The sequence below is a fragment of the Equus asinus genome, chromosome X (assembly GCF_041296235.1).
Source record: "Equus asinus isolate D_3611 breed Donkey chromosome X, EquAss-T2T_v2, whole genome shotgun sequence".
NCBI classification, from domain to species: domain Eukaryota; kingdom Metazoa; phylum Chordata; class Mammalia; order Perissodactyla; family Equidae; genus Equus; species Equus asinus.
The window spans coordinates 61295986-61321809 of record NC_091820.1 but is presented as its reverse complement, the minus strand read 5'-3'; the positions used below and the strand labels follow the sequence as shown (position 1 = coordinate 61321809).

The following is a 25824-nucleotide window of genomic DNA, read 5'->3' as shown; positions in this document are numbered from 1 at the left end:
CTATAAGTGTTACCTTCTAAGAAAAAGGGATTCTTGCAGAGGTGATTAAATGAAGGATCTTGAGATGAGGAGATCGTCTTGGATTGGCCAGGTGGGTCCTAATGCTAATTGCAGGTGTTTTTGTAGGATAGAGGCAGAGGGAGATTTGATACACAGAGAAGAGGAGGCAGTGTGACCATAGAGTCAGAGATTGGACTGATGTAGTCACAAGAGGAGGCAGTGTGACCATAGAGTCAGAGATTGGAGTGATGTAGTCACAAATCAGGTAGTGCCAGCAGCCACCAGAGCCTGGAAGAGGCAAGGAACAAATTCTCTACTGGAGCTTCCACGGGGAACGCAGCCCACTGGACACTTTGATTTTGGCTCAGTGGGACTGATTTCTGATCTTCCGAGCTATGATGGGGAGTACCTTTCTGTTGTCTTAAGATTTCAGGTTTGTGTTGATTTGTTATGGCTGCCCTAGGAAACTAATTCAGGCAGTTAGTTTTTCCCCAAACACTTTTCTTTTGACTCGTACCCTGGTTTGCAATACAACAATTATCCAAGAAGCTTCTTAGAAAGTTTAGATTTCTGTGCCTCATCACAGATCTAGGGAATCAAAATTTCTAGGAATGGGATCCAGGGATCTGTATCTTTAACAAACTGCCCAGGTGATTCTGATGTACACCATGTTTGATAAACATTTCACTAGGATGCTGTATTGGTTTCTTATTACTGCTGTAAAAAGTTACCACAAATTTTATGCCTTATGACTACACAAATTTATTCTCTTTTATAGTTCTTGGAGTTTGAGGTCCGATGTTAGTTTCACTAGGCTAAAGTCAGCAGGACTTCTGGATGTGTTCTTTCTGGATGCTCGAGGGAGAAAAAATGTTTCCTTGCTTTTTTCACCTTCTGGTGGCTGCCTGTATTCTCCATCTTCAAAATGCATCACTCCAATCTCTGATTATGTCGTCACATCATCTTCTCTAATTCTCACTTGTGGGTCCCTCTTATAGAGACCACTGTGGTTGCAATGGATGCATCTGGATGATCTAGGATGGTCTTCTTCCTTTTAGGGTCCTTATCTTGATTGCATCTGCAAAGTCCCTTTTGCCATATAGAATAACGTTAATGGGTGCCTGGGATTAGAATGTGGATATATTTGTGGGGACCCTTATTTAGTTTCCCACAGACCTCGTGATAACATCTCATGTAGAAACCATAGATATAAATGAGGTTCAATAACAGATTGTCATGCGTAATTCATTATGTATTCACTTGCCTTTTTTGGTACTTGTTTTTCCAAATAAAGCCACTTGGAGTCAAAACATTTTTTTAAAAAACGATAGAGTGATTCAATAATAATTGTCAATGCTCTTTTGAGTGGAGAACATTTTTCTGTGGATGTTTATTTGGCCAAATTATTAGCATATCCTTTTTAATGTGGTTCCCGTCTCAACAAAGAATATCAACTCTAATACAAGTCAGTAGTGTAGGTAGAGGAAACTTCAGTTTTTCCTTTTTAAAATTTTCTTCCTTTTTCTGCCTTAGCCAGTTAGGCCTAAAAGTCTTATGAAAATTTTCTATAATAGAAGATGTTTATGTTATGTACAAAAGTGGTTCCCCCTGACAAAACAAAAATTGACTTTATAGTCAGTCTTTCTTGGAGAATGAAATGGTGGTTAAATTTAGCTTACCTCTTTTGAAATCTCTCTTTCCTTCATATTAATTTAAAAACTCATAAGGTTTTCAGTAATGGATAGAACAGCTAGGCAGAAGATCAACAAGGAAGTAGAAGACTTGAAAGGAACAGACATCTGTAGAACACTCCATCCAACAGCAGCAGAGTACACATTCCTCTCAAGTGCACATTGAAACATTCTCCAAGATAGACCATATTTTAGACTATAAAACAAGCTTCAATTAATATAAAGGGATACAATCATACAAAATATTTTCTTTAACCACACTGGAATGAAATTACAAACCAGTAACTGAAGGAAAGTTAGAAAATTCACAAATAAGTGTAAATAACACACTCCTAAATAACCAAAGGCTTGAAGAAGAAATCACAAGGGAAATTAGAAAATATTTAGAGATGAATGAAAACAAAAACACAAGGTACTAAAATATGAGATGCAGGTAAAGCAATGCTTAGAGGGAAATTTATAGCTGTAAATGCCTATTTCAGAAAGATCTGAAATTTATAATCTAACTTTCCACCTTAAGAACTAAAATAAGAGCAAACTAAACCCAAAGCACATAGAAGGAAGGAAATAATAAAGACTAGAACAGAAATAAATATAAAGGAGAAAAGAAAAACAGTAGAGAAAATCATTGAAACCAAAAGTTGGATCTTTGAAAAGATCAACGTGTAATTGATAACTCTTTTGCTGTACTTACAAAGTAGTAAAGAGAGGAGGCACAAATAACTAAAATCAGGAATGAAGGAGCATCACTACTGACCTTAAGAGAAATTAAAGAATTATAAGAGAATGCTATGAACACTTGTATATCAAGAAATTAGATACCTCATTTTTATAGCAATGATTGCTGTCATACACAGTGAAAATACCTCTAATCAGGCAAAATAATCAGTACCTGATTTTTATTAGTGTTTTATATCATTACTAAATTTTCTCTTGTCACTCATGGAGGCAAGATTACTAATTATCAGTGAATTTGCATCTTTTAAAACTGTAAACAGAAAAATATGTTATTGCTTAAATGATTTTTTAAAAAAAATCAGCTTTGTTCTTTTGCATTTTAATTTTGTCATATTAGTGAAATGTGCATTCATTTCATTCTCATAGAAAAAATAGAATGTTGAAATTACTCTGGACAGAAGAAATCTAATTAATTTTCAACATGAAAACCACAATTTTAGAAGCACTTGTTTTTGTGTAAGAATAGTTGGAAAGAGTTGCTAAAGGACTCTATATAGAGAGAGGCTTTATCTCAAACAGGAGTTTGTAATCTAGGGTCCTTGGATAGAATTTAGGGAGGTATATGAACCTGAATAAGAAAAAATTACATGTTAATTTTCACTAATCTCTAACAAAAATGTAGCATTTTTTTCAATTATGAGTGTAGGCAACAAACTGTAGTAGTAGTACTGACAACTGTGACTTTGTTACTGTTAGAAATCAGAAATATTTCTACATATTATTGTTGTTAACTAATTTCTCAGAATTATTTACCTTTATCAATACTTCAAAATTTCGAATTGTTAGACTTGCTGCTATATTTATTTAATGCATTCATAAAGTACATATATTACTATGTCACAAATTTTTTTAATATTCTGAAAATTTCTATATAATGAGTTTCTTTTGTAATCCTATTTATTTTATGTATTTCAAAACATTCTAAGGAAGAGGATCTGTAAGCTTCTCTACACTGCCAAAGGAGTCCATGGCACAGATAAAGTTAAAAGTCTAATTTAGAAACACCTTGGTTGAAATAGAGAATTCTCATATCTTAACGTTAACTATTTTTTCTTTTGATCAGGTGTGGGTAATAGCAGTGAAGGCGGAAGAGGAAAGGCCGGTGCAAAACTTTTCCAAGATTTCCAGATGTTAAGTAGAATTTGGACTCATCCTTGGTGTTTGCAGCTGGACTACATTAGCAAAGAAAATAAGGTAAATCAAGTTACTTAAAATTGATTAAAAGATATATGTTGGAAGCAGAATAACTTTAGGAAAAAGGTTGATCTATTATAGACTTACTATATATTTGAATTTTCTTTTGCTTTGTGGTACAATAATTCAACCTATTTTATTTCTAGCTAATTTCTATGTTTGAATGCATTATGATTATGGAAAGAGTATTAAATGTTAATCATAACATTTTGCATAACCATAGTAAAATGATCAACACTAAGAAATTAACATCGGGTCAACACTGTTAACTAAACAACAGACTTTAATTGGATTTCATCAGTTTTTGTACTTCTGTCCTTTTTCTTTTCCATGATTCAATCCAAGACTTCACATTGCATTTAATAGTCATATCTATCATGTCCCCATTTTTTCTAATCTATGATAGTTCCTCAGTTTTTCCATATCTCATGACAATTAACTTATCCTTACATAGAATAAGCAAACATCATTTAATTTGTAATATGTTGAAATAAACTATTAAAACATTCATCATTTTTTTTCTCTAGGGATATTTTGATGAAGACAGTATGGATGAATTTATAGCTTCAGATTCCGATGAAACCTCCATGAGTTTAAGCTCCGATGATTATACAAAGTAAATTAAATACTTTTTGTGCCCTGTGTTGACACATTTAAAATCCCTACTTGCTGCTTGTCCTCTGATAATTGGCATTTGTATCTTTACTATGCTTTGCTAATATTTTGAATTTGTTCTTTTTTTAGAAAGAAGAAAACAAAGGGGAAAAGGGGGAAAAAAGACAGTAGCTCAAGTGGAAGTGGCAGTGACAATGATGTTGAAGTGATTAAAGTCTGGAATTCAAGATCTCGGGGAGGTGGTGAAGGAAATGTGGATGAAACAGGAAACAATCCCTCAGTTTCTTTAAAGTTGGAAGAAAGTGAGTCTAATGAATGTTGCCTTTATCATGAAACATTGATTTAGAAAATATTGTGTCATCACGTCAGTGCTTTTTTCATTTATTAATTATCCTCATTAATTGGCTCAAAGGAGTATCTTTCCTCAATTGGTAAGCATCTGGGATAATCAGGTATGCATAATAAGAACAAATATCTGATGAATGTTTAATTACAAGCAAGCCATTGTGCTCTCTCTAGTATTTAAGAGAGGAGGGAAAAAAACCCCTAATGTTTATTTACATCTATATACCTAAACTCTGTATTATTTTCACTCCATGTGTTAGGTAACTTAATTCTTTCTTGAGCAGCCTTGCAATGTTGTTGATATCTTTATTTTTATAAATGATTAGTACAACTGGGATTCAGACCTAGATACGTCCAATCTCCAACCACCACAGTATTTTCACTTAACTACATATAAATAACTGGAAGCATTTCAGGTAATTAAGTATGATTGTAATTAATTTTATACAGTAAAACTGGTTTTAATCGTTTATTCTTTTTCATTTGTAATTCTTCATAATCTACAATTATTGTCTAGCTTAGATTTCCCCTGTATCATATATAGTTTGTGTTAACGTCTTTCACTTTCTCTTTCTTTCTTTCTCTTGTGCATGAGTATACACACAGTGAAAGTCTTCGATTGAACTTGCCAATGGCTGAAGTTATCTTTATCCATATCTACATTTGAAGAATTAGTGTTGAGGCTCTATATCCTCCTAGTGCACTGACAGGTGTCTAGGAATTCCATAGCTGGGGCCAAATACCAGAATATTTGAAATATCAAATATCTAAAGATAGTACAGTGTAAATAGCTCTAAATATTTGGCATTTGGGAGTCATGGAGCAAAGCAGTTGATTGTGAAGAAAGGAGAGATGTGGGTGCTCCCTAGGTAATGATCCTGTACTCACACAAGCTTGGCTGCTCTCAGGCCTGCAGCTGAACTAATTTGGCGATTCCCTGAGAGACATTTCTCTCTTCAGTACCTCCTTGGAAAAGACAGATGGCAGCCTAGCTGCAGACCCTGGCTTACCTCTCTAAGAAATCAGGGGAAGAGTAAAAATTATAAAATTTCCCTCCTCCTTCTCTCCTGTTAACTCATAAAGGGAGTTTATTATCAGTGTCCATTTTCCAATTAGATTGAAAGAATATTTTTCTAAGACTAGTAAAGGAGTGGTTATAGTTTACTCTAGGGTAACGGGAAGCTCCTGTTACCTCCTCCCCTGCTCTCCCAATCTGCCTTCTCACTTAAAATTCTCCACAGTCTCACCTCATAATCAGAAATAAGTAACTTATGTGTTTATGTGTTTCTGGGAATGATTTTTAAAAAATAGTCTCATTGAAATTTTTTCTTGTAACTTACGGTTAAGAGAAGAGAGCGAGTAGACTAACCAGTATGTCTCATTCTGTGCTGTAAATGGGTTGCATAAAAGTATGCTGAAGTATTGATCCCTTCATCACTTGGAAGTACAGGTGGGATCTGAGGCAGCTGGGTCACCTCCAGAAATGAGTAGCCTCTTCCATTTTTTCTGGTGTGCTATATAAGTATTATCGCTTTCCATATATTCCATAATGTGAAAAAGGGAAAAAATGGGGGCAGAGAGTAGGTAGCTACATGTTGTGGACTTAAAAGCAGACAGGGAAGGCTCTGGGTTCCAAATGACAAACTTTGACTACTTGTCTAGGGTCTTGGTTTCACTTTAGCTGTGTGCGGTCAAATAGAAGTCATTCATATATGGATGTATTTTATATTTTTTTGCAGCTATGTGCATGTATAGTTTGTCAGAATCATTTTCCAGAACAAATAGATGATAAAAATCTGCTTTTGTTGTTTAGATCTAGATTAACTCTAGATCTAGGCTGAGTAGATCATAGTATGTGAACATATGCAGTCATGCATCACTTCACGACGGGGATACGTTCTGGGAAATGCATTGTTAGGTGATTTTGTCCTTGTGTGACTGTCATAGAGTTTACTTACACATACCTAGATGATGTAGCCTTCTACACACCTTGGCTGTATGGTACTAATCTTATGGGACCACTGTTGTGTATGCAGTCTTTCATTGACTGAAACGTCATTATGTGGCACATGACTGTATAGCCGGTACTGTGTAACTTAAAAAAAAATCACTTTCTTATAGTAAATGTAAGAAAATCTGACTAGGAGGTATTAAAGGTCAAATCGTTGTATTTGGAGTTTGAAATGGATGTTAAATAAGGACATGGCTATAATTGAGCTATAATATGATTTTCACTGCATATTTCACTTTTACTTCAAAGAGTTGCTTTTTAATTCTTTTGTAATAGCTTTCTGAATTTTCTGAGAAGCAGCATCTTGAATAAGTCATTTGAGTTTACCTTACAGCATCCCCATTTCTGCGTTCTAGTATTTTATTAGAAGGACAGTTTCATGATGAGGAGATGACTATATAGACTACTTTAAAATATTAGATTTATTATTATTTCAGTATTTTTAGAGTAAGCTTTATTGGTATTTACATTTTAAAATATATGTAATTTATTGTATGGATATAACCTTTTGTGATAGAATCCTTATATATGATGTAGGACCATAATATTAGCATTAATATACCACATTTATTCATTCAACAAATATTTATTGAGTGATTGCTATCTGCCAGGCATTGCTCTAGAAGCATGGATTATATCAGTGAACAAAATGCACTCATGGAGCTTACCATTCTATTACTACTACTACTACTGCTACTGCTACTACTGCTACTATATATACACCTAATATTTTAATGATATGCTACTTTTCTTTTTAAAACTACAGTGTATCTTGCTGCAAATATGGTAGTTAAGTTTATACTTAGAATGCTTCAAGAAATTAGGAGTAAAGATGTGGCCTTCTATTTGTTTGTATTTCCTTTGTGCCTTACCTTATAAGCATTTTGTGATATCCAGAGTGGATATTAAGGAGTGGCTTTGATTAATTGATTAATTCACTGTTACTTATCATGTATATATACACAACACAAAGTTAAAACAGAAGTAAAGATTAGTGCATGTGGATGATGAAATAAGAATACTCAGCATGAAATATCTATTTATAAATTTTAATTACATATTCAGGATATTTATTAACTGCGGTAGCCCATATTTTTCTGGATCACTTTTTATTTTTTTTAGACATTACTGTAAGGTATTGTGATTATATTCAATAAGATCAAAATTAGAATGGAATCTGTTGTATTTCCACAGAAATTGTCTCTTGTCCTAAGCTTTGAGACTTCTTATCTGGTTGCCACATTTTCACTAACTTTCTACCAGCATTTTTTTATTGCTGACGTTTTCACCTTAGGTAAATTACCTTTGGTAAATTTAGGTAAGCATTTCTGAAATTGTGTGCAGTGTGTGGAACTGCAGCATTTTCTGAAGACACTGGTTATTTGCCAGTTGACTAGTTGTAGGAAGGAGTTTAGTCAACATTTGCTTGACAAGCTGTGTGTCAGGAGTCTCCAAGACCACCATCATGTTTAGTGATTCACAGGACTCAGCATATGGTCATCTTTAGGACTATGACTTATTACAATGAAAGGGAGCAAAGGGAAAAGGCACAAGGGACGAAGTCTAGAGAAAACTAGGCATAACCTTCCAAGAGTCCTCTTCCAGAGGAGTCACATAGGTTGTACTGATTTCTTCAGCAACAAGTATGACAGCAACGTGAAGTGTTGTCTGCTGGAGGAACTCATTTGAGACTAAGTGCTCAGGGTTTTTATTAGGGACTGGTCACGTAGGCACTGTCTGCCTGGCTCTTACCAAATTCCAGACTCTCAGAAAGAAAACAGGTGTTCAGAATAAACCACATTGTTTGTACAGTCTAGGCACAGTGAGCCACTCTTATCAGGTAAAGTTTTATATTGGTACAGGGAACTGTTTACCATTCAAGTTTCCGGACAACAGCCAAGGGCCTACCTTGCAGGGTGGCTTTCCTAAGATGAAATTTTAGTTGACTCTTGAAGGATAGTAAAGCATGAATAGAGGTTTGCCAGGCAAAGAGGGGAAGAAAGTAATATAAGACATCCAGGGAAAGGTATGGAATCTTGCAATCATGTGACATGTTTAGGCAGTACTCCATTGTGGTTTGAATATAAATGCATAATGAGCTCTCTAAAAGTAATGGAAATCACCAGGACCAGACACAAAGAGGGAACTGATAACCTAAACAGTAAGTTCAAGCAGGTATGCTATGGAAGCCCTAGGGATATTCCAGTCTTGAGATTAGCAACTTTGGTTTTCACCTACCCGGGGATAGGATACAAGACCTTGACCCCTCAATAAGGTGGAGAGTTCTTAGAACCCAGATTAAAGTTGAATCTCTTTAAAGGGTACATGCTGCATGGAAGAATAGGATAGAAAAAAATTTGCCCTTCAATCCAGGGAGATGACAAGGAAGCTTATCTGTTTCACCCTGGGCTCTGGGTTGGGAAAAATAGTTTCCTTTAATTCATAATCATAGACCTTGCCTCACATAGTTTATGGTTTGAGTTTACATTTCTTACGTAGTCTAAACATCTCAGGCTGAAATACTAACTTCAAAAGTAGGTCTGGGTTGATGATCCCCTGGAGCACCTGGCACAAGCAGATTCAGAATCACTGTGGAGATGGGTCACCCCAGGCTACCCAGGATTCTCACATAGTACAGCTACACTGAAAGTGAAGTGACAATGAAAAACTATAGCATCCCTGAGGAAACGATTAACCTTAGGAAAAGTTAGCAATGAAATAAGTTAGCAGTCCACCTGGTGAAAGTTAACACACACCATAAACAGCATGGTTAGATTCTCAAGCACCTCAGATAATAGAACTATTTAATAAAGGCTAAAATAAGTATGTTTAAAGTGATATTTTAAAAATTATAAGCCAGAAGATTTATGCCAGAATATTTAAAATTTAGATGAAGTAGACAACATTCTAGAAAAATCTAACAACATTGAGTGTTCATTGCACTTACTTCACAGTAGCCAAAAATTAGAAATTATCTAAATGTCTGTGAACAGGAGAACTAATAAATGATGGTATATTCATACCGTGGAATACGACACGGCATTTAGAATGACTGAATAAGTCTCAACTTTGAGTGAAAAATGAAAAACTACATTGAGTGAAAAAGTAAGTCATAGAATGATCCAAACCGTATGGTACCACTTATGTATAGTTTGAAAACATGAAGGATAATGTACACTTTAGTGATCTATATGCAGTGAAAATATAAAAACATACATAGAAATAGTAAATATAGAATTTAGGGTTAGTTACCTCTCAGAAAGAAGGGAGGGAAAGAAGAGAATGGGATTGGGTAGGGTCACTTATTAGGCTTCAAAGCATCAGAAGCAGAAATAAAAAGTGTTAAAAATTGGTGAAGATGGGATGTGGGAAGACAGCTATTCATTATATTCTATATACTTTTTTGAATATGTAAAATATTTTATAACAAAAAGATATAAACATTTAAAATACTTTGCATTAAAAATCAATTAAGAAGGTACAAAAACAGGTTAAACCTGTCTTTATTTTGAATTAAACCGTTTATGATTAGATATTATATTTAGATTATTTTGTGTTACTTTCTTACACCTTTTAGTTTCAAAGTTTGTAGGGAAAATAAGGACAAAATGATTTAACATGGTATGGTGATTCTGGGATCAATCTTTGTTTGAGTTTTCCAGAATTCTAGTAGCATAGTGAAATGTGTCCTGCCCCTAAGATCTTTTCTATCTTGATGTCTGAGTTAGTCAGTCTTCCCTCTCTTCCTCTCTCCCTTCTTCCCTTCCTCTCTCTGTCTTACTTGTGATCTCTAGGTCTCTTTCTCTCCTGGTCCCTGTCTCTTGGGGTGTGTTTTGGGCCTGGGGGTCTCTGTCTCTTAGAGTCTCTGTCTTTCTGAGCCCCCTGACCCTGGGTTGTGTTTCTCATACTTGCACTTTCTCAGGGTCTGTCTCTTGCTTACTCTTTCACTTGGTCCGGCCCCCTCACCCATGTCTTTCTTCCTCTGCATGCATATGTGTGTGTCTGTCTTCACTCTTTGTCTCTTTCTCTCCCTCTCCCAAGCTGGGTTTGTTCCCTCTACCCAACTCCCCCACCTCATGTCTTTCTCTCTCAGTGTAGAGCTCTTGCTCTCCTGGAGTGGTCTTTTTTTTCTCTCTGAGCGTGTGTGTGTGTGTGTGTGTGTGTGTGTGTGTGTATGTATGTATGTACGTATGTGTGTGTGTGTGTGTGTGTGTTGCTCACCTCTCCCAGATCCCTCAGTCTCTTTCTTTTTTACTCTCTCATTGGGTTGGTTTATATCTGTTTTCTCTTGGTCTCTTTCTTAGTCCCTCTCTTGGGGTGTTTCAGTTTCTTTCCGTATTTGCCTACTTATTTATGTTTCATTTATTTTATTTAGGTAAAGCTACTTCCTCTTCTAATCCAAGCAGCCCAGCTCCAGACTGGTACAAAGATTTTGTTACAGATGCTGATGCTGAGGTTTTAGAGCATTCTGGAAAAATGGTACTTCTCTTTGAAATTCTTCGAATGGCAGAGGAAATTGGGGATAAAGTGTAAGTTCTTTCCTATTTTTATTATATAAATGAACCTTTTGATAACCTATTATTTAAGCAATTTGTTTAAAGAAATCTATTTTGTTTTCTTCTTTTCTAAAGATGTAATTTCTTTGATTAGTATATTGATAGATAACTATCTTCCTTCTAAGCCACTAGTTGAGTGCGTATTCTGGTTATTTCTTCAGTACTGTTTTCCCCTTCTGGCTATTGCACCTCAGTTATTTCCTTGAGCCAAGCCTCTAGTTGATATCTATATTTCACCATCTTCAAAATCATTTTTTGATCCATGCAGTGTGGCTTCTATTGTCACTTTACTGAGATTTTTCCTTCTAATGTCACTTAGTGATCTTCGGATCCCCAAATCTAGTGGACACCTCTCAGACTTTCTTTTTTCTTTTTCTTTTTCTTTTTTTGAGATTGGCACCTGAGCTAATATCTGTTGCCAGTCTTTTTTGTTTTTTCCCTTCTTTTTCTCCCCAAAGCCCCCCCACCCCAGTGCATAGTTGTATATTCTAGTCATAGGTCCTTCTAGCTCTGCTGTGTGGGACGCCACTGCAGCATGGCTTGATGAGTGGTGCTAGGTCTGTGCCCAGGATCCGAACTGGCAAAACCCTGGGCTGCCGAAGCGGAGCACGTGAACTTAACCACTTGGCCATGGGGCCAGCCCCATCAGACTTTATTTTCTTTCACCTCTTTGACTATTCTCTCTTTATCGTTTCTCCTTTGTTTTTTGTTCCACTTCTAACATTTGTGCCCCCATTCTCTTCCCTGCATCCCTACCCCCCAATCTCATCTTTCAGATTACTATTCAAAAAGTGTACTTTTAAGTTTTGGACCAGACTTATTGTTTATGCTGTTATAAAGTCCAAACATCTGTGTGTTACATATAAAATATATCTGTGGTGCTTTTAATAACAATTTAAGGCAAAAATAAAACAATCATTTATCTTCAAACAATTTCAATCTTAGTTCCTGTAACTCTCCTGGAAAGAGGTAGATCCTCTGTTGTATTTCCATGCCACCTTTTAATAATATACCTCTACTCTTAACATAGTCTAATGTACTTACATGTATCTTTTCACTGGATAGTGAGTTGTTTGAAGATACAGACTGTTTTAATCTTTTTTGTTAACCACCGTACCTGGCACCTAGGAAGTACTCACTAAAAGTAATTTTTGTTGTATATTGTCACTTTATTTATACAGAAACAAGTGGTTCAGATAAAGAATGATGTTGGCTTGGAATGGAGTGCTAGTAGTGGAGATAAAGGGTATGTTTTGGAGGAGAAATAACAGGATTTGGTAGATTAAATGAAGGGCAGTAGGAAGGAGAGAGTAGTCAGAGATGAAATCCCAGGCTTCCAGCCTAAATGGCTGGTAGATTATAGTGTTATTTACTAAAATGGAGAAGATCAGGGGAGAACTAAGTTTATTAGAGGTAGTAAAGAGTCCTGCTTTGGATATGTTACGTTTGAGGCCTATTAAATATCCGTGAGAGATGTCAGCTAGAAAGGAGATATTTGAGTTCAGAGTACCTGAAAGGTCAGGAGAGATTATTGCTCTAGACATGCTCATGCTTTTTTCTGCTATCAACTTCTGTAGTTTAACATTAATTCTTATTTGGCTACCATACAAGAATTTTAAGAGTATAAAAGGGATTTTAGTGGTATTTTAATTTCCTAACCAGTACAAGAGTCTCTTCTACCATGTTCATCATGGATGTTCTCCTAGCCTCTCTTGTGGTAGAATATTTGCCATCTCAGGAGGCTACCTATAATTGAGTACTTCAAATTGATAGAAAATGTATCCTTATCTTTAGTTTATCTTCTCTCCCTATAGCTGTTTCTCCTCTGGTTGAAAATAGAACATATCTGCTGGTTATTTTTAAAGATTGGCACCGTTGAACTAACATCTGTTACCAGTCTTCTTTTTTTCTTCCTTCTCCCCAACCCCCCCAGTACATAGTTGTATATTCTTCCTGTAGGTCCTTCTGGTTGTGCTATGTGGGATGCTGCCTCAGCATGGCTTGATGAGCGGTGCTAGGTCCACACCCAGGATCTGAACCAGTGAAACCCTGGGCTGCCGAGGCAGAGCATGCGAACTTAACCACTCGGCCACGGGACTGGCCCCTGCTGCTTTTTTTAAATACTCTTACAATGATCATTTTTAGTTATAAGCCCAACGGATAGATATTATCAATGTTAAGACTATAAAACTGTGCATTTCCAGACTTGTGATTACCCCTATTCTTTATTTATCCAATATCTCATTATGGAAATTTTCAAACATAAAAAGCAGAAAGAATTTTTCGGTGAATACCCCATATACCTGTCACCTAGAATCTATATTCTATATTTTATTCTTTCTTTATTACATGTCTCTTTTATCTTTCCATCCCTCCATCCATCTTATTTTCCTGATGCCTTTCAAAGTAGATTGCAGATGTCACTACTACTGTTTCAATTGTTCCCTATTCAAATAATGGTGGGTCTTATCCCTCTTGTCACTTTTAACTTTTCTTCTCAGTTTTTGATCTTTTCTTTGTATGGCACAGTTTTAGGCCTAACCACATGGTCTTGAATATACTTCAGTTTTTTAGTCCCTATTTCAAAATATGGTTGCAGTAAACAGAACACTTCAGCTAAGTTCTTATTAACACAGACTTGTAGTGAATTTGATTCTTGTTTTTTCTGGACCTTATACTTCCATTCATGTAGTCCGATAGAGAGATTTTCCAACATCTAAATAACACTATTGGTTCATGTTGAACTTCTTGTCAACTAAGACTCTGACTTTTTCTTTTTAAAGAACTGCCGCCAAATCAGATTTCCCTGTTCTCTATTTGTGCAGGTAATCTTTTGACCCAAATGAAAACACAGAGTGAGAAATAAATGAATTTTAGTGATTTTAGCCAGTGGTGTGCTGATAAATAATAGTCCAAATTCCAGATTAACTCCAGTTAAATAATTGGTATTTCTAAGAATTGAAGTTTCCCAGTTACAGGAACCATCAAAAACTTAATTTGTATCTTAGAAAAAATTGATTCAATAAAGGTTTTGTTTCTGGGAAAGATAATCAATCTACTGAGGAATCAAGCCATAGCCCTTGGTCATTTACACTGAGCACCAGGAATCAATTCATTTCCTTAGCAGTATTCTAGGAGTACTAACTGAGAGACAGTAGACTCCCACAGTGCAGAGCTCAAGAAGACATACAATAGTCAGTGCACGTGTCGTTAACTCTAACAGCTGTTTCATAGCTTGAGTTCTTCTAGTTCTGCTAAATCTAAAGACATCAAGCAGTGAATGTTGAAGGATCTTCTGAAGTCGTAAGCATCTCTGTCTCCCACAGTACAGCTTTCAGAATCAAAACAAAATAAAATAAAATATACTTGCCACAGATATCTAGTTCCTTGTATACTGACCTACTTTGTTTGCATATATAAGGGAGAGAATGAACCCTCCTATATTCTCTTTCTAGATTTTTTTCATTTCCATTGTATAATTATGTCCACTTTGCACCAACGGGATAGGTCAGAGTAGTGGTTTTCAACTGTTTCTCAGAGCCCTTGCAAGTTGGTGATCTAGAGCAGAGGGTTAGGAGCCAGTGACATTTTTCCTTCTCCCCCAAGGCCTAAAGCACCTTGCTTTTATTATTTAACACCACATAAGACTTTATGTGAACAAATAGTTTTCATGGCTAAAAAAGGAGTTAGAAAACTACTGGGATGGAGAATCAGGAATTTGCAAACATATTTGAAATGGGATGACAAAGTGTTTTAGAATGTGTACGATCTAAAATTACTCGAATAACTTTTAGTAGGAAGACTTTTTTCTCATATTCTCTATACAGTGTCTTTTTCAGAGTAAAAGTTTTTAACTTTGACGAAGTCTAATTTATCAACTTTTATTTTCATAGTTCATACTTTTTATGTCATGTCTAAGAATTGTCTGTCTAACCCCGAGTTAAGAAGATTTTCTTCTTTGTGTTCTAAACGTTCTGTAGTTTTACATTTAGATTTATGCTCTATTTTGAGTTAATTTTCGTGTGAAGTATGAAGTTTAGGCTTGAAGTTCATTGTTTTGCATATGGATGCTGAATATTCCAAGACCGTTTTTGAAAAGACTATCCTATTGCCTTTGTGTCTTTGTCAGAAACCAAGTAACTATATAGTGTGGCTCTATATCTGGATCCTATATTCTGTTCCATTGATTTGTGCTTGTCCCTTCATCAGTACTACACTGTTTTGATTACTCTAGCTTTCTAAGTGTTGTAATCATGTAGAATTAGGCCTCCAACTTTTTGTCTTTGAAAATTGTTGTGGCTACTCTATGTGCTTGGCATTCCCATATAAACTTTAGAATCAGCTTGTTATTTTCTATAAAAAATCCTAGTGGGGTTCTGATTTGAATCATGTTGAATTTGTGGATCAATTTGGGAAGAATTGGCATCTTTACTATGTGGATCTTCTAATCCATGAACACTAATCTGTTTTTTTAGCCTTGTTTTCAGCCAGTCTCTCATATCTCTGGACTTGATTGAAGATTTTCTTGAATTGGCTAGTAGAGAGAAGACAGAAGATAAAGATAAACCTCTTATTTATAAAGGTGAGTTACTAAGCATTTCTATACCATAATTTTTAAAACATTCATTTAAACATATTGTATAAACATTTCAACAATAAAAGAAAAAATACTATGCAGACCCACAACCCTAATACATTCATTTTGTTTGTACTTTCTTCTTGTCCTTTTCCACATAAATATGGTCTTTGTTGTTGCAGTTGTAGCATAAATTAAAACTTTTTGTTTTTTTAAATAGCTTTATTGAGATATAATTCACATACCATGCAATTCACCCATTTGAAGTGTACAATTTAATGGTTTTTAGTATATTCACAGAGTTATGCAACTATCACCACAGTTTATGCTCAAACATTTTAATCACCACCAAAGAAACCCTGTACCCTTTAGCTATAGCCCTCCTAGCTCCCTTTCACCTCTTCTACCCCTAAGCAATCTCTAATCTGCTTTCTGTTTCTATAGATTGACCTATTCTGGACCTTTAGTATAAATGAATTTATATAATATATGGTCTTTTATGACTGGCTTCTTTCACGTAGCATGTTTTCAAGGTTCATCCATGTTGTAGTATGTGTCAGTACTTTTATTTTTTGTGACCTAATAATATTCCATTGTATGGATAATACCCACGTTTTGATTATCCATCCATTCATTCCTTCATGCATAGATAACTTGGGTTATTTTCACCTTTTGGCTGTTATGAATAGTACTGCTATGACCATTTGTATACCAGTTTTTATTTCTTTAAACATCTGTTTCCAATTCTTTTGGATATATACCTAGGAATGGAATTATTGAGACGTATGGTAATTCTATGTTTAACTTATTGAGGAACCACCAAACTCTTTTCTACACTGGCTGCACTATTTTCCATTCTCACAAGCAGTGTACAGGGGTTCCAGTTTCTCCACATCTTTACCAACACTTGTTTTATAGAAAAAAAAAAAGGTATAGACAGAGCCAGCCTTGTTGGCCTAGTGGTTAAACTTCGGTGCTCTCACTGCTTTGGCAGCCCAGGTTCGTTTCCTGGTCGCGGAACCATACCACCCCTCTGTCAGTTGCTATGCTATGGTGACGGCTCACATAGAAGAACTAGAAAGACTTATAACTAGGATATAGAACCATGCTGTGGGGCTTTGGGGAGGAAAAAGAAAATTACAGACATCCTAGTGGCTGTGAAGTTGTATCTCATTGTGATTTTGATTTGTATTGACTAATATGACTAATATTATGTATATAACTAATAATGTTGAGCATCTTTTCATGTGCTTGTTGGCCATTTGTATATCTTCTTTGGAAAAATGTTTATTCGGGTCCTTTGCTCATTTTTGAATTGGGTTGTCTTTTTCTTACTGAGTTGAAAGAATTTTCTTTTTACTTTTTTACTATATTTTCTGCATAGCAAGCCCTTATCGGATATATGATTTGCAAATATTTACTCTCATTCTGTGGGTTGTCTTTCACTTTCTTAATACTGTCCTTAGATGCACAGAAGTTTTTCATTTTGATGAACTCCGATTTATCTATTTTTTTATTTTGTTACTTGTGCTTGTAGTGTCATATCTAAGAAACCATTGCCCAATCCAAATTCATGAAGATTTACCCCTATGTTTCCTTCAAAGAGTTATGTAGTTTTAGCTTTTTACATTTAGGTCTTTCATACATTTTGAGTTAATTTTTATGTATGGTGTGAGGTAAAGGTCCAACTTCGGTCTTTTGCTGTCTGTCTGGTTGTCCTAGCAATATTTCTTGAAAAGACTATTCTTTCCACATTGAATGATCTTGGCACCCTTCTTGAAAATCAGTTGACCATAGAGACATAAATTTATTTCTTGACTCCGAGTTCTAGTCAGTACTTATGCCAGTAATACACTGTCTCGATCACCATTGCCTTGAAAGTAAGGTTTGAAAGTGTGAGTCCTCTTACTTTGTTCCTTTCAAGATTGTTTTGGCCATTCTGGTGCAATTCTGTATGAACTTTAGAATCAGCTTGTAAATTTCTACAGAGAAGTCACTTTGGGTTCTGATAGGGATTGCATTGAATCTATAGTTCATTTTAGGAAGTGTTGCCTCTTAATGTTATTAAGTCTTCCGAACATGGTATGGTTTACCATTTATTTAGGTCTTTAATTTCTTTCATGAATGTTTTGTGGTTTTCAGTGTATACATTTTGCACTTCTTGTGTTACATTTATTCCTACTTATTTTATTTTTTTGATGGTATTGTAGATGAAATTGGGTTCTTAATTTCATTTTTGGATTGTTTATTGCAAGTGTATAAATTGAATTTTATATATTAACTTATTTATTTGTTCTAATAGTGTTTTAGTGGATTTTAGAAAATATTTTCCATACTCAAGATCATGCCATGTGCAAATAGGGATGATTTACTTCTTCCTTTCCAATATGGATTGCTGTTATTTCTTTTTCTGGCCCACTTTCCCTGGTTAGAACCTCTAGTACAGTGTTGAATTGAAGTGACAAGAGCAGACGTCCTTTTCTTGTTCCTAATCTTAGAGGTAAACCATCTGATCTTTCACCATTATGTATAGTGTTAGCTGTAGATTTTTCATAGATGCTGTTTATCAAGTTGAGGAAGTGTTTTTTATCATAAATGCACTTAAGTTGGATATCGTCCAATGATTTCTTTGCATCTATTGAGATTATCGTGGGGTTTTTAAATTTTATAGATATGGTGCATTACTTTGATTATCAGATGTTAAACTAACCGTGCATACCTAGGATAAATCCTACTTGGTCCCGATGTATAATTCTCTATATGTTGCTGGATTCAGTTTGTTAGTATTTTGTTGAGTATTCGCACATTCTTATTCATAAAAGATATTAATTTTCAGTTTTGTTTTCTCATTATGTCTTTGTCTGGTTTTGGTCTGAGGTTAATACTGGCCTCATTTAATGAGTTGAGTATTGTCCCCTCTTCTGTTTTTTGTAAGAGTTTGGGAATAAGTGGTATTGATTTTTCTTTAAATGTTTGCCAGGATTTAGCAGCGAAGCCATCTGGACTTGGATTTTTCTTGTGGGTAGTTATTATTATTGTAACATATACATAACATAAAATTTAACATTTTGTCAGTGAAAAGGCAACCTACAAAATAGGAGAAAATATTTGTAAGTCATATATTTAATAAGGGGTTAATTTGCAAAATACATAAAGAACTACTACAAATCAACAACAACAAAATAACCTGATTCAAAAAATGGGCAAAAGACTTGAATAGACATTTTTCTAAAGATGATATAGAAAAGACTAACAAGCACATTAAAACATAATCAACATCACTAATTATTAGAGAAATGCAAATCAAAAGCACAATGAGATACAGCCTCACACCCATTAGGATGGCTGCTATAAAAAAACAGTAAATAACGGAGTGGTGATGATGTTAACATTGGAACCCTTGTGCACTGTTGGTGCGAATATAAAATAATGCAGCCACTATGGAAAACAGTATGGCAGTTCCTCCAAAAATTGAGAGTAGAATGATCATATGATCCAGCAATACCACTTCTGGGTATATACCCAAAAGAATTGAAAACATGGTCTCAAAGAGATATTTGTACACCCATATTCATAGCAGTATTATTCACGATATTCAAAAGGTGGAAACAACCCAAGTGTACATCGGTGGATGAATAGATAAACAAGATGTGGTGTACACATACAATGGAATATTATTCAGCTTTTAAAAGGAAGGAAATCTTGTCATATGCTATAGTATGGATGAACCTTCAGGACATTATGCTAAGTGAAATAAGCCAGCACAAAAAAGGCAAATACTGTGTGATTCCATTTATATAAGATATCTAAAGTAGTCAAATTCACAGAGATATAAAGTAGAATCATTGGTTACTGTGGGGAAGGGGAGAATGGAGAGTTGTTATTTAGTGGGTATAGAGTTTCAATTTTGCAAATGAAAAAGTTCTGGAGACCTGTTAACACTACTGAACTATATACTTAAAATGGTTAAGGTGATAAATTTTATGGTATGTGTTTTTTATCACAATTTTAAAAATTACACAGGTAGCTGCTAGTGGAGGTTGCATAAAACAACATTTTTGTTTGTTTATTGGTTTTGTTTTGCACCACATCTTTCCTGTTAATCTGTTTGTCTTATGTTAAGAATACAGATTTTAAAAAACTGGTAAGAGATATGGGACAAAAAATTGAGAATTCCATAATTCTTTTATCAGTCTACAAGGGAAAGTAGATTTGTATTTAAAATTAAGTGAACGTTAAATTTAAAAAAAAAAAAGATATTTGATGAGTACTAACCAGGTGCTCTGCTAAGGACTGCGAAACACAATTATAGTCCCTCTCTTTTTTTTTGTTTTTGTTTTTATTGTTTTGTTTTATTTTTTCTTTCTTTTTTATTGAGGTAACATTGGTTTATAACATTATATAAATTTCAGGTGTACATCATTTTATTTTGACTTCTGTTGGACTACCTTGTGTTTACCACCAAAAGTCTAGTTTCTGTCCATCACCATGCAAATGTCCCCCTTTTCCCCTTTCACCCTCTCCCCATCCCCCCTTCCTCTCTGGTAGCTACCAGTCTGTTCTCTGTACCTATGTGTTTCTTTGTTGTTTTTTTCCCCCACATGAGTGAAATCATATGGTATTTGTCTTTTTCCGTCTGACTTATTTCACTTAACATAATACTCTCAGGGTCCACCCATGTTGTTGCAAATGGCAAGATTTCATCTTTTAATATGGCTGAATAGTATTCCATTATATCTATCTATCTATCTATCCCATATCTTCTTTATGCTTTTATCTATCGATGGGCTCTTAGGTTTTTTCCATGTCTTGGCTATTGTAAATAATGCTACAATGAACATAGGGGTACAGATATCTTTTCTAATTAGTATTTTCATGTTCTTTGGATAAATACCCAGAGGTAGGATAGCTGGATCATATGGTAGTTCTATTCTTAATTTCTTGAGGAATCTCCATACTGTTTTCCATAGTGGCTGCACCAGTTTACATTCCTACCAGCAGGGTATGAGGATTCCCTTTTCCCACATCATCCTTGTTATTTCTTGTCTTTAGTAATAACCCCAGTGAAGGGTGTGAAGTGGTTATCTCACTGTAGTTTTGATTTGCATTTCCCTGGTAATTAGTGACATTGAGCAACTTCTCATGTGCCTATTGGTCATCTGTATATCTTTGGAAAAATGTCTGTTCAGATCCTCTGCCCATTTTTTAATCAGGTTGTTTATTGTTTTTTGTTACTGAGTTGTATGAGTTCTTTATATATTTTGGAGATTAACCCCTTATTGGATATATGATTTGCAAATATTTTCTCCCACTCAGCAGGTTGTCTTTCTGTTTTGTTGAGGGTTTTCTTTGCCATGCAGAAGCTTTTAGTTTGATATAGTCCCTTTGTTTATTTTTACTTTTCTTTCCCTTGCCTGGGGAGATATATCTAAAAAGATATTGCTGAGACCAATGTAAAAGAGTATACTGCCTATGTTTTCTTCTAGGATTTATATGGTTTCAGGTCTTACGTTCAAGTCTTTAGTCTGAGTTAATTTTTGTGTGTGATGTAAGATAATGGTCTACTTTCATTCTTTTGCATGTGGCTGTCCAGTTTTCCCAACACCATTTATTGAAAAGACTTTCCCTTCTCCATTGTATGTTCCATTGTCGAAAATTAGCTGTCCATAGATGTGTGGATTCTTTTCCGGGCTCTCAATTCTGTTCTGTTGATCTGTGTGCTTATTTTTCTTTTAGTACCATGCTGTTTTGAATACTATAGCTTTGTAGTATATTTTGAAATCAGGGATGTGATACCTCCAGCTTTGTTCTTTTTTCTCAGGATTGCTTTCACTATTCAGGGTCTTTTATTGTTGGATGTAAATTTTAGGATTGTTTGTTCTATTTCTGTGAAAAATGTCATTGGGATTTTGGTAGGGATTGCATTGAATCTGTAGATTGCTCTAGGTAATAAGATTTTAACTGTGTTAATTCTTCCAATTCATGAACAGGAATATCTGTCCATTTCTTTGTGTCTTATCCAATGTCTTTCAACATCTTATGGTTTTCATTGTATAGTTCTTTCACCTCCTTGGTGAAACTTATTCCTAGGTATTTTATTCTTTTTTTGTGATTGTGAATGGGATTGTATTCTTTTTTTTTTTTCCTGCTTTATCTCCCCCAAATCCCCCCGGTACATAGTTGTATATCTTAGTTGCAGGTCCTTGTAGTTGTGGCATGTGGGACACCACCTCAACGTGACCTGACAAGCGGTGCCATGTCCATGCCCAGGATCCCAACCGGCCAAACCCCAGGCTGCCGCAGCGGAGCACATGAACTTAACCACTCGGCCACGGGGCCGGCCCCTGGGATTGTATTCTTGATTTCTGTTTCTTTTTTTTTTTTTTTAACGATTGGCACCTGAGCTAACAACTGTTGCTAATCTTTTTTTTTTCTGCTTTTTCTCCCCAAATCCCCCCAGTATACAGTTGTGTATTTTTTTTAGTTGTGGGTCCTTCTAGTTGTGCCGTGTGGGATGCCGCCTCAGCATGGCCTGATGAGTGGTGCCATGTCCGTGCCCAGGATCTGAACTGGCGAAACCCTGGGCCACCAAAGTGGAGCGTGTGAACTTAACCACTCAGCCACAGGGCTGGCCCCTATTTTCTCTTTCTGCTGGTTCATTGTTAGTGTATAGAAGTGCAGCTGATTTTTGTATGTTGATTTTGTACCCTGCAACTTTACTTTATTCATTTATTATTTCTAATAGTTTTTTGGTCAATTTTTTAGGATTTTCTACATATAAAATCATGTCATCTGCAAATAGTGACAGTTTTACCTCTTCCTTTCCAATTTGGATCCCGTTTATTTCTTTTTCTTACCTAATTGCTCTGGCTAGCACTTCCAATACTATGTTGAATAAGAGTGGCGAGAGTGGGCATCCTTGTCTTATTCCTGGTCTTAGAGGACTAGCTTTCAGTTTTTTACCATTGAGTATGATGTTAGGTGTAGATTTGTCATGTATGACCTTTATTATGTTGAGATGCTTTACTTCTATACGCCTTTAATTCAGTTTTTATCAAAATGGATGCTGGATCTTGTCAAATTCTTTCTTTGCATCTATTGAGGTGCTCATGTGATTTTTATTCTTCATTTTTTTAATGTAGTATATCACATTGAATAGCAAATATTGAACCATTCTTGCATCCCTGGAATAAATCATACTTCATTGTGGCATATGATCTTTTTTAATGTACTGTTGTATATAATTTGGTAATATTTTGTTGAGGATATTCGCACGTATGTTTATCGCAATACTGGCCTGTAATTTTCTTTTTTGTATCATCCTTGTTTGGCTTTGGTATCATGGTAATGTTGGCCTTGTAAAATGAGTTAGGAAGCGTCCTTTCCTCTTCAGTTGTTTGGAAGAGTTTGAGAAGGTTAGGTATTAAATCTTTTTGAATGTTTGGTAGAATTCACCAGTGAAACTATCTGGTCCTGGACTTTTGTTTTTTGGGAAGATTTTGATTACTGTTTCAGTCTCTTTAGTAGTAATTGGTCTATTCAGATCTGTGTTTCTTCTTGATACAGTTTGGGAGGTTTTGATTCTATGAATTTATCTGTTTCTTCTAGGTCATCCAATTTGTTGGCAGATAGCTTTTCATAGTATTCTCTTACAATCTTTTGTATTTCTATGAAATTACAACAGTAATTTCTCCTCTTTTGTTTCTAATTTTATTTATAAGAGCCTTGTTTCTTTTTCTTACTAAGTCTAACTAAAGATTTGTCAATTTTGTTTATCTTTTCAAAGAATCAGAGTTTAGTTTCATTGATCTTTTCTATTGTGTTTTTAGTCTTTATTTCATTTGTTTCCACTCTGATTTTTATTATTTCCTTCCTTCTTCTGACTTTGGGCTTTGTTTCTTCTTCTTTTTTCTAGTTCCTTTAGGTGTGGTATTAGATTTTTTTACTTGAGATTTTTCTTGTTTCTTGAGGTAGGCCTGTGTTGCTATATACTTCCATTTTAGTTCTGCTTTTGCTGTATCCCAATAATTTTGGTATGTTGTGTTTTCTTTTTCATTTGCCCTCCAGGTACTTTTTGATTTCTTTGTTTTCTTTGTTGATCCAGTAGTTGTTCAGTAGGATGCTTTTTGGTCTCCCCATACCTGTGGCTTTTCCAAGTTTCTTCCTGTAGTTGATTTCTAGTTTCTTTTTAAAAAAATTTTGTTTTGAGGTCATATTAGCTTATAACATTGTGTAAATTTCAGATGTGCATTGTCATATTTCAGTTTCTGTGTAGACTGCATCTTGTTCACCACCAATAGTCTAGGTTTTATCCATCACTATACATATCTGCCCCTTTACCCATTTTGCCATATGGTATCGTATTATTGTGGTCAGAAAAGATGCTTGATATGATGTCAGTCTTCTTAAATTTATTGAGTCTTGCCTTGTTTCTCAACATGCAGTCTATCATTGAGAATGTCCCATGTGCACTTGAGAAGAATGTATATTCTGCTGTTTTCTTCAATGGAATGTTCTATGTGTATCTATTAAGTCTGTCTCGTCCAGTGTTTCATTTAAGGACACTGTTTCCTTGTTGACTTTCTCTCTGGATGATCTCTCCATTGATGTAAGTGGGGTGTTGAAGTCCCCTACTATTATTGTGTTGCTGTCAGTTTCTCCCTTGAGGTTTGTTAATAATTGCTTTATATACTTTGGCGCTCCTATATTAGGTGCATATATATTAATAAATGTTATGTCTTCTTGATGGATTGTCCTCTTTATCATTACGTAATGTCCTACTTTTGTCTCTTTCTATTTTTTTTTGGCTTAAGGTCTATTTTGTCTTATGTAAGCATGGCTATGCCTGCTTTGTTTTGGTTGCCATTTGTTTGGAGTATCATCTTCCATCCCTTCGCTTTGAGCCTATGTTTGTCTTTAGAGCTGAGATGAGTCTCCTGGAGGCAGTATATTGTTGGGTTTTGTATTTTAATCTATCCAGCCACTCTGTGTCTTTTGGTTAGTGAATGCAATCCGTTTACATTTAGGGTGATTATTGATATATGAGGATTTAATACTTCCATTTTATCTTGTTTTCTGGTTGCTCTATATTTCCATTGTTCCTTTTCTCTTTTGTTTCTGTCTTCCATTTCACTTTGGTGGTTTCTGTCATGTGTTTCTCAGTGTCCTCTTTTTTTTATGTTTTGTGTCTCTGCTCTGAATTTTTGTTTTGTGGTTATTGTGAGGTTTGTATAAAAGGTCTTATAGATGAGATAGTCCGTTTTCTGCTGATAGCATCTTATCTTCCTTTGCCTATGCAGATTCTCTCCTTTTTCTTTTTCCCTTCTATGTTTTTGTTGTCACAAATTATCCCTTTTTGTATTGTTACCAAATTGAAATGGCTATAGTTATTATTAATGTTTCCTTTCCCTTTAACCTGTATGTTATAATTGTTTACTAGCCTGTTCTGGTACAAAGTTATGATTTTCATACTCTTTCTGTCTGTTAATCACCTTGCTGAAAGCTTTGTGTACCTTTGCCTTTTTGTTTCAGTTAGGAGAGCTCCGTTCAACATTTCTTGTAAGGGAGGTCTAGTGATGATGAAGTCCCTCGGCTTTTGTTTGCCTGGGAATGCCTTTATTTCTCCTTCATATTTGAAAGATATCTTTGCTGGATAGAGTATTCTTGGATGACTGTTTTTATCTTGAAATATTTTGAATATTTCATTCCACTCTTCCTAGCCTGTAGAGAGTTTCTGCTGGTAACCTAATGGGGGTTCCCTTGTAGGTCACTGTCCTGTCTCAGCCTCCCCCCCACCCCTGGCTGCCTTTAATATTCTTTCTGTGTCATTGACTTTTGATAGTTTTCTTATCATGTGTCTTGGAGAAGGTCTTTTTGCATTGAGATAATTGGGTGTTTTATTAGCTTCATGGATTTGTATATTCAGTTCCTTCCCCGGGTTTAGGAAGTTCTCAGCTATTATTTCTTTAAAAATAAGCTTTCTGCTCCCTTTTCTCTCTCTTCCCTTTCTGGGATACTCATTATCCTTATGTTGCCCTTTCTAATGGAGTTTAATGATTGTCATAGAATCTCTACATTTTTTGGTCTTAGTTTTTCTCT

The 25824-nt window shown here is 35.2% G+C and overlaps 1 protein-coding gene across 15 annotated transcripts in view; it reads left to right on the top strand.

The window, feature by feature from the left end:
- The window catches only part of ATRX (ATRX chromatin remodeler), a 241434-nt gene that overhangs the window by 158174 nt on the left and 57436 nt on the right, over positions 1 to 25824 (top strand). For all 15 annotated transcript variants that reach the window (XM_070502810.1, XM_070502821.1, XM_070502817.1 and 12 more), the window contains 5 exons: positions 3493 to 3623; positions 4151 to 4239; positions 4368 to 4540; positions 10970 to 11123; positions 15626 to 15732. In XM_070502810.1, coding sequence (XP_070358911.1) covers positions 3493 to 3623; positions 4151 to 4239; positions 4368 to 4540; positions 10970 to 11123; positions 15626 to 15732 — 654 coding nt within the window. The remainder of the gene's footprint in view (positions 1 to 3492; positions 3624 to 4150; positions 4240 to 4367; positions 4541 to 10969; positions 11124 to 15625; positions 15733 to 25824) is intronic.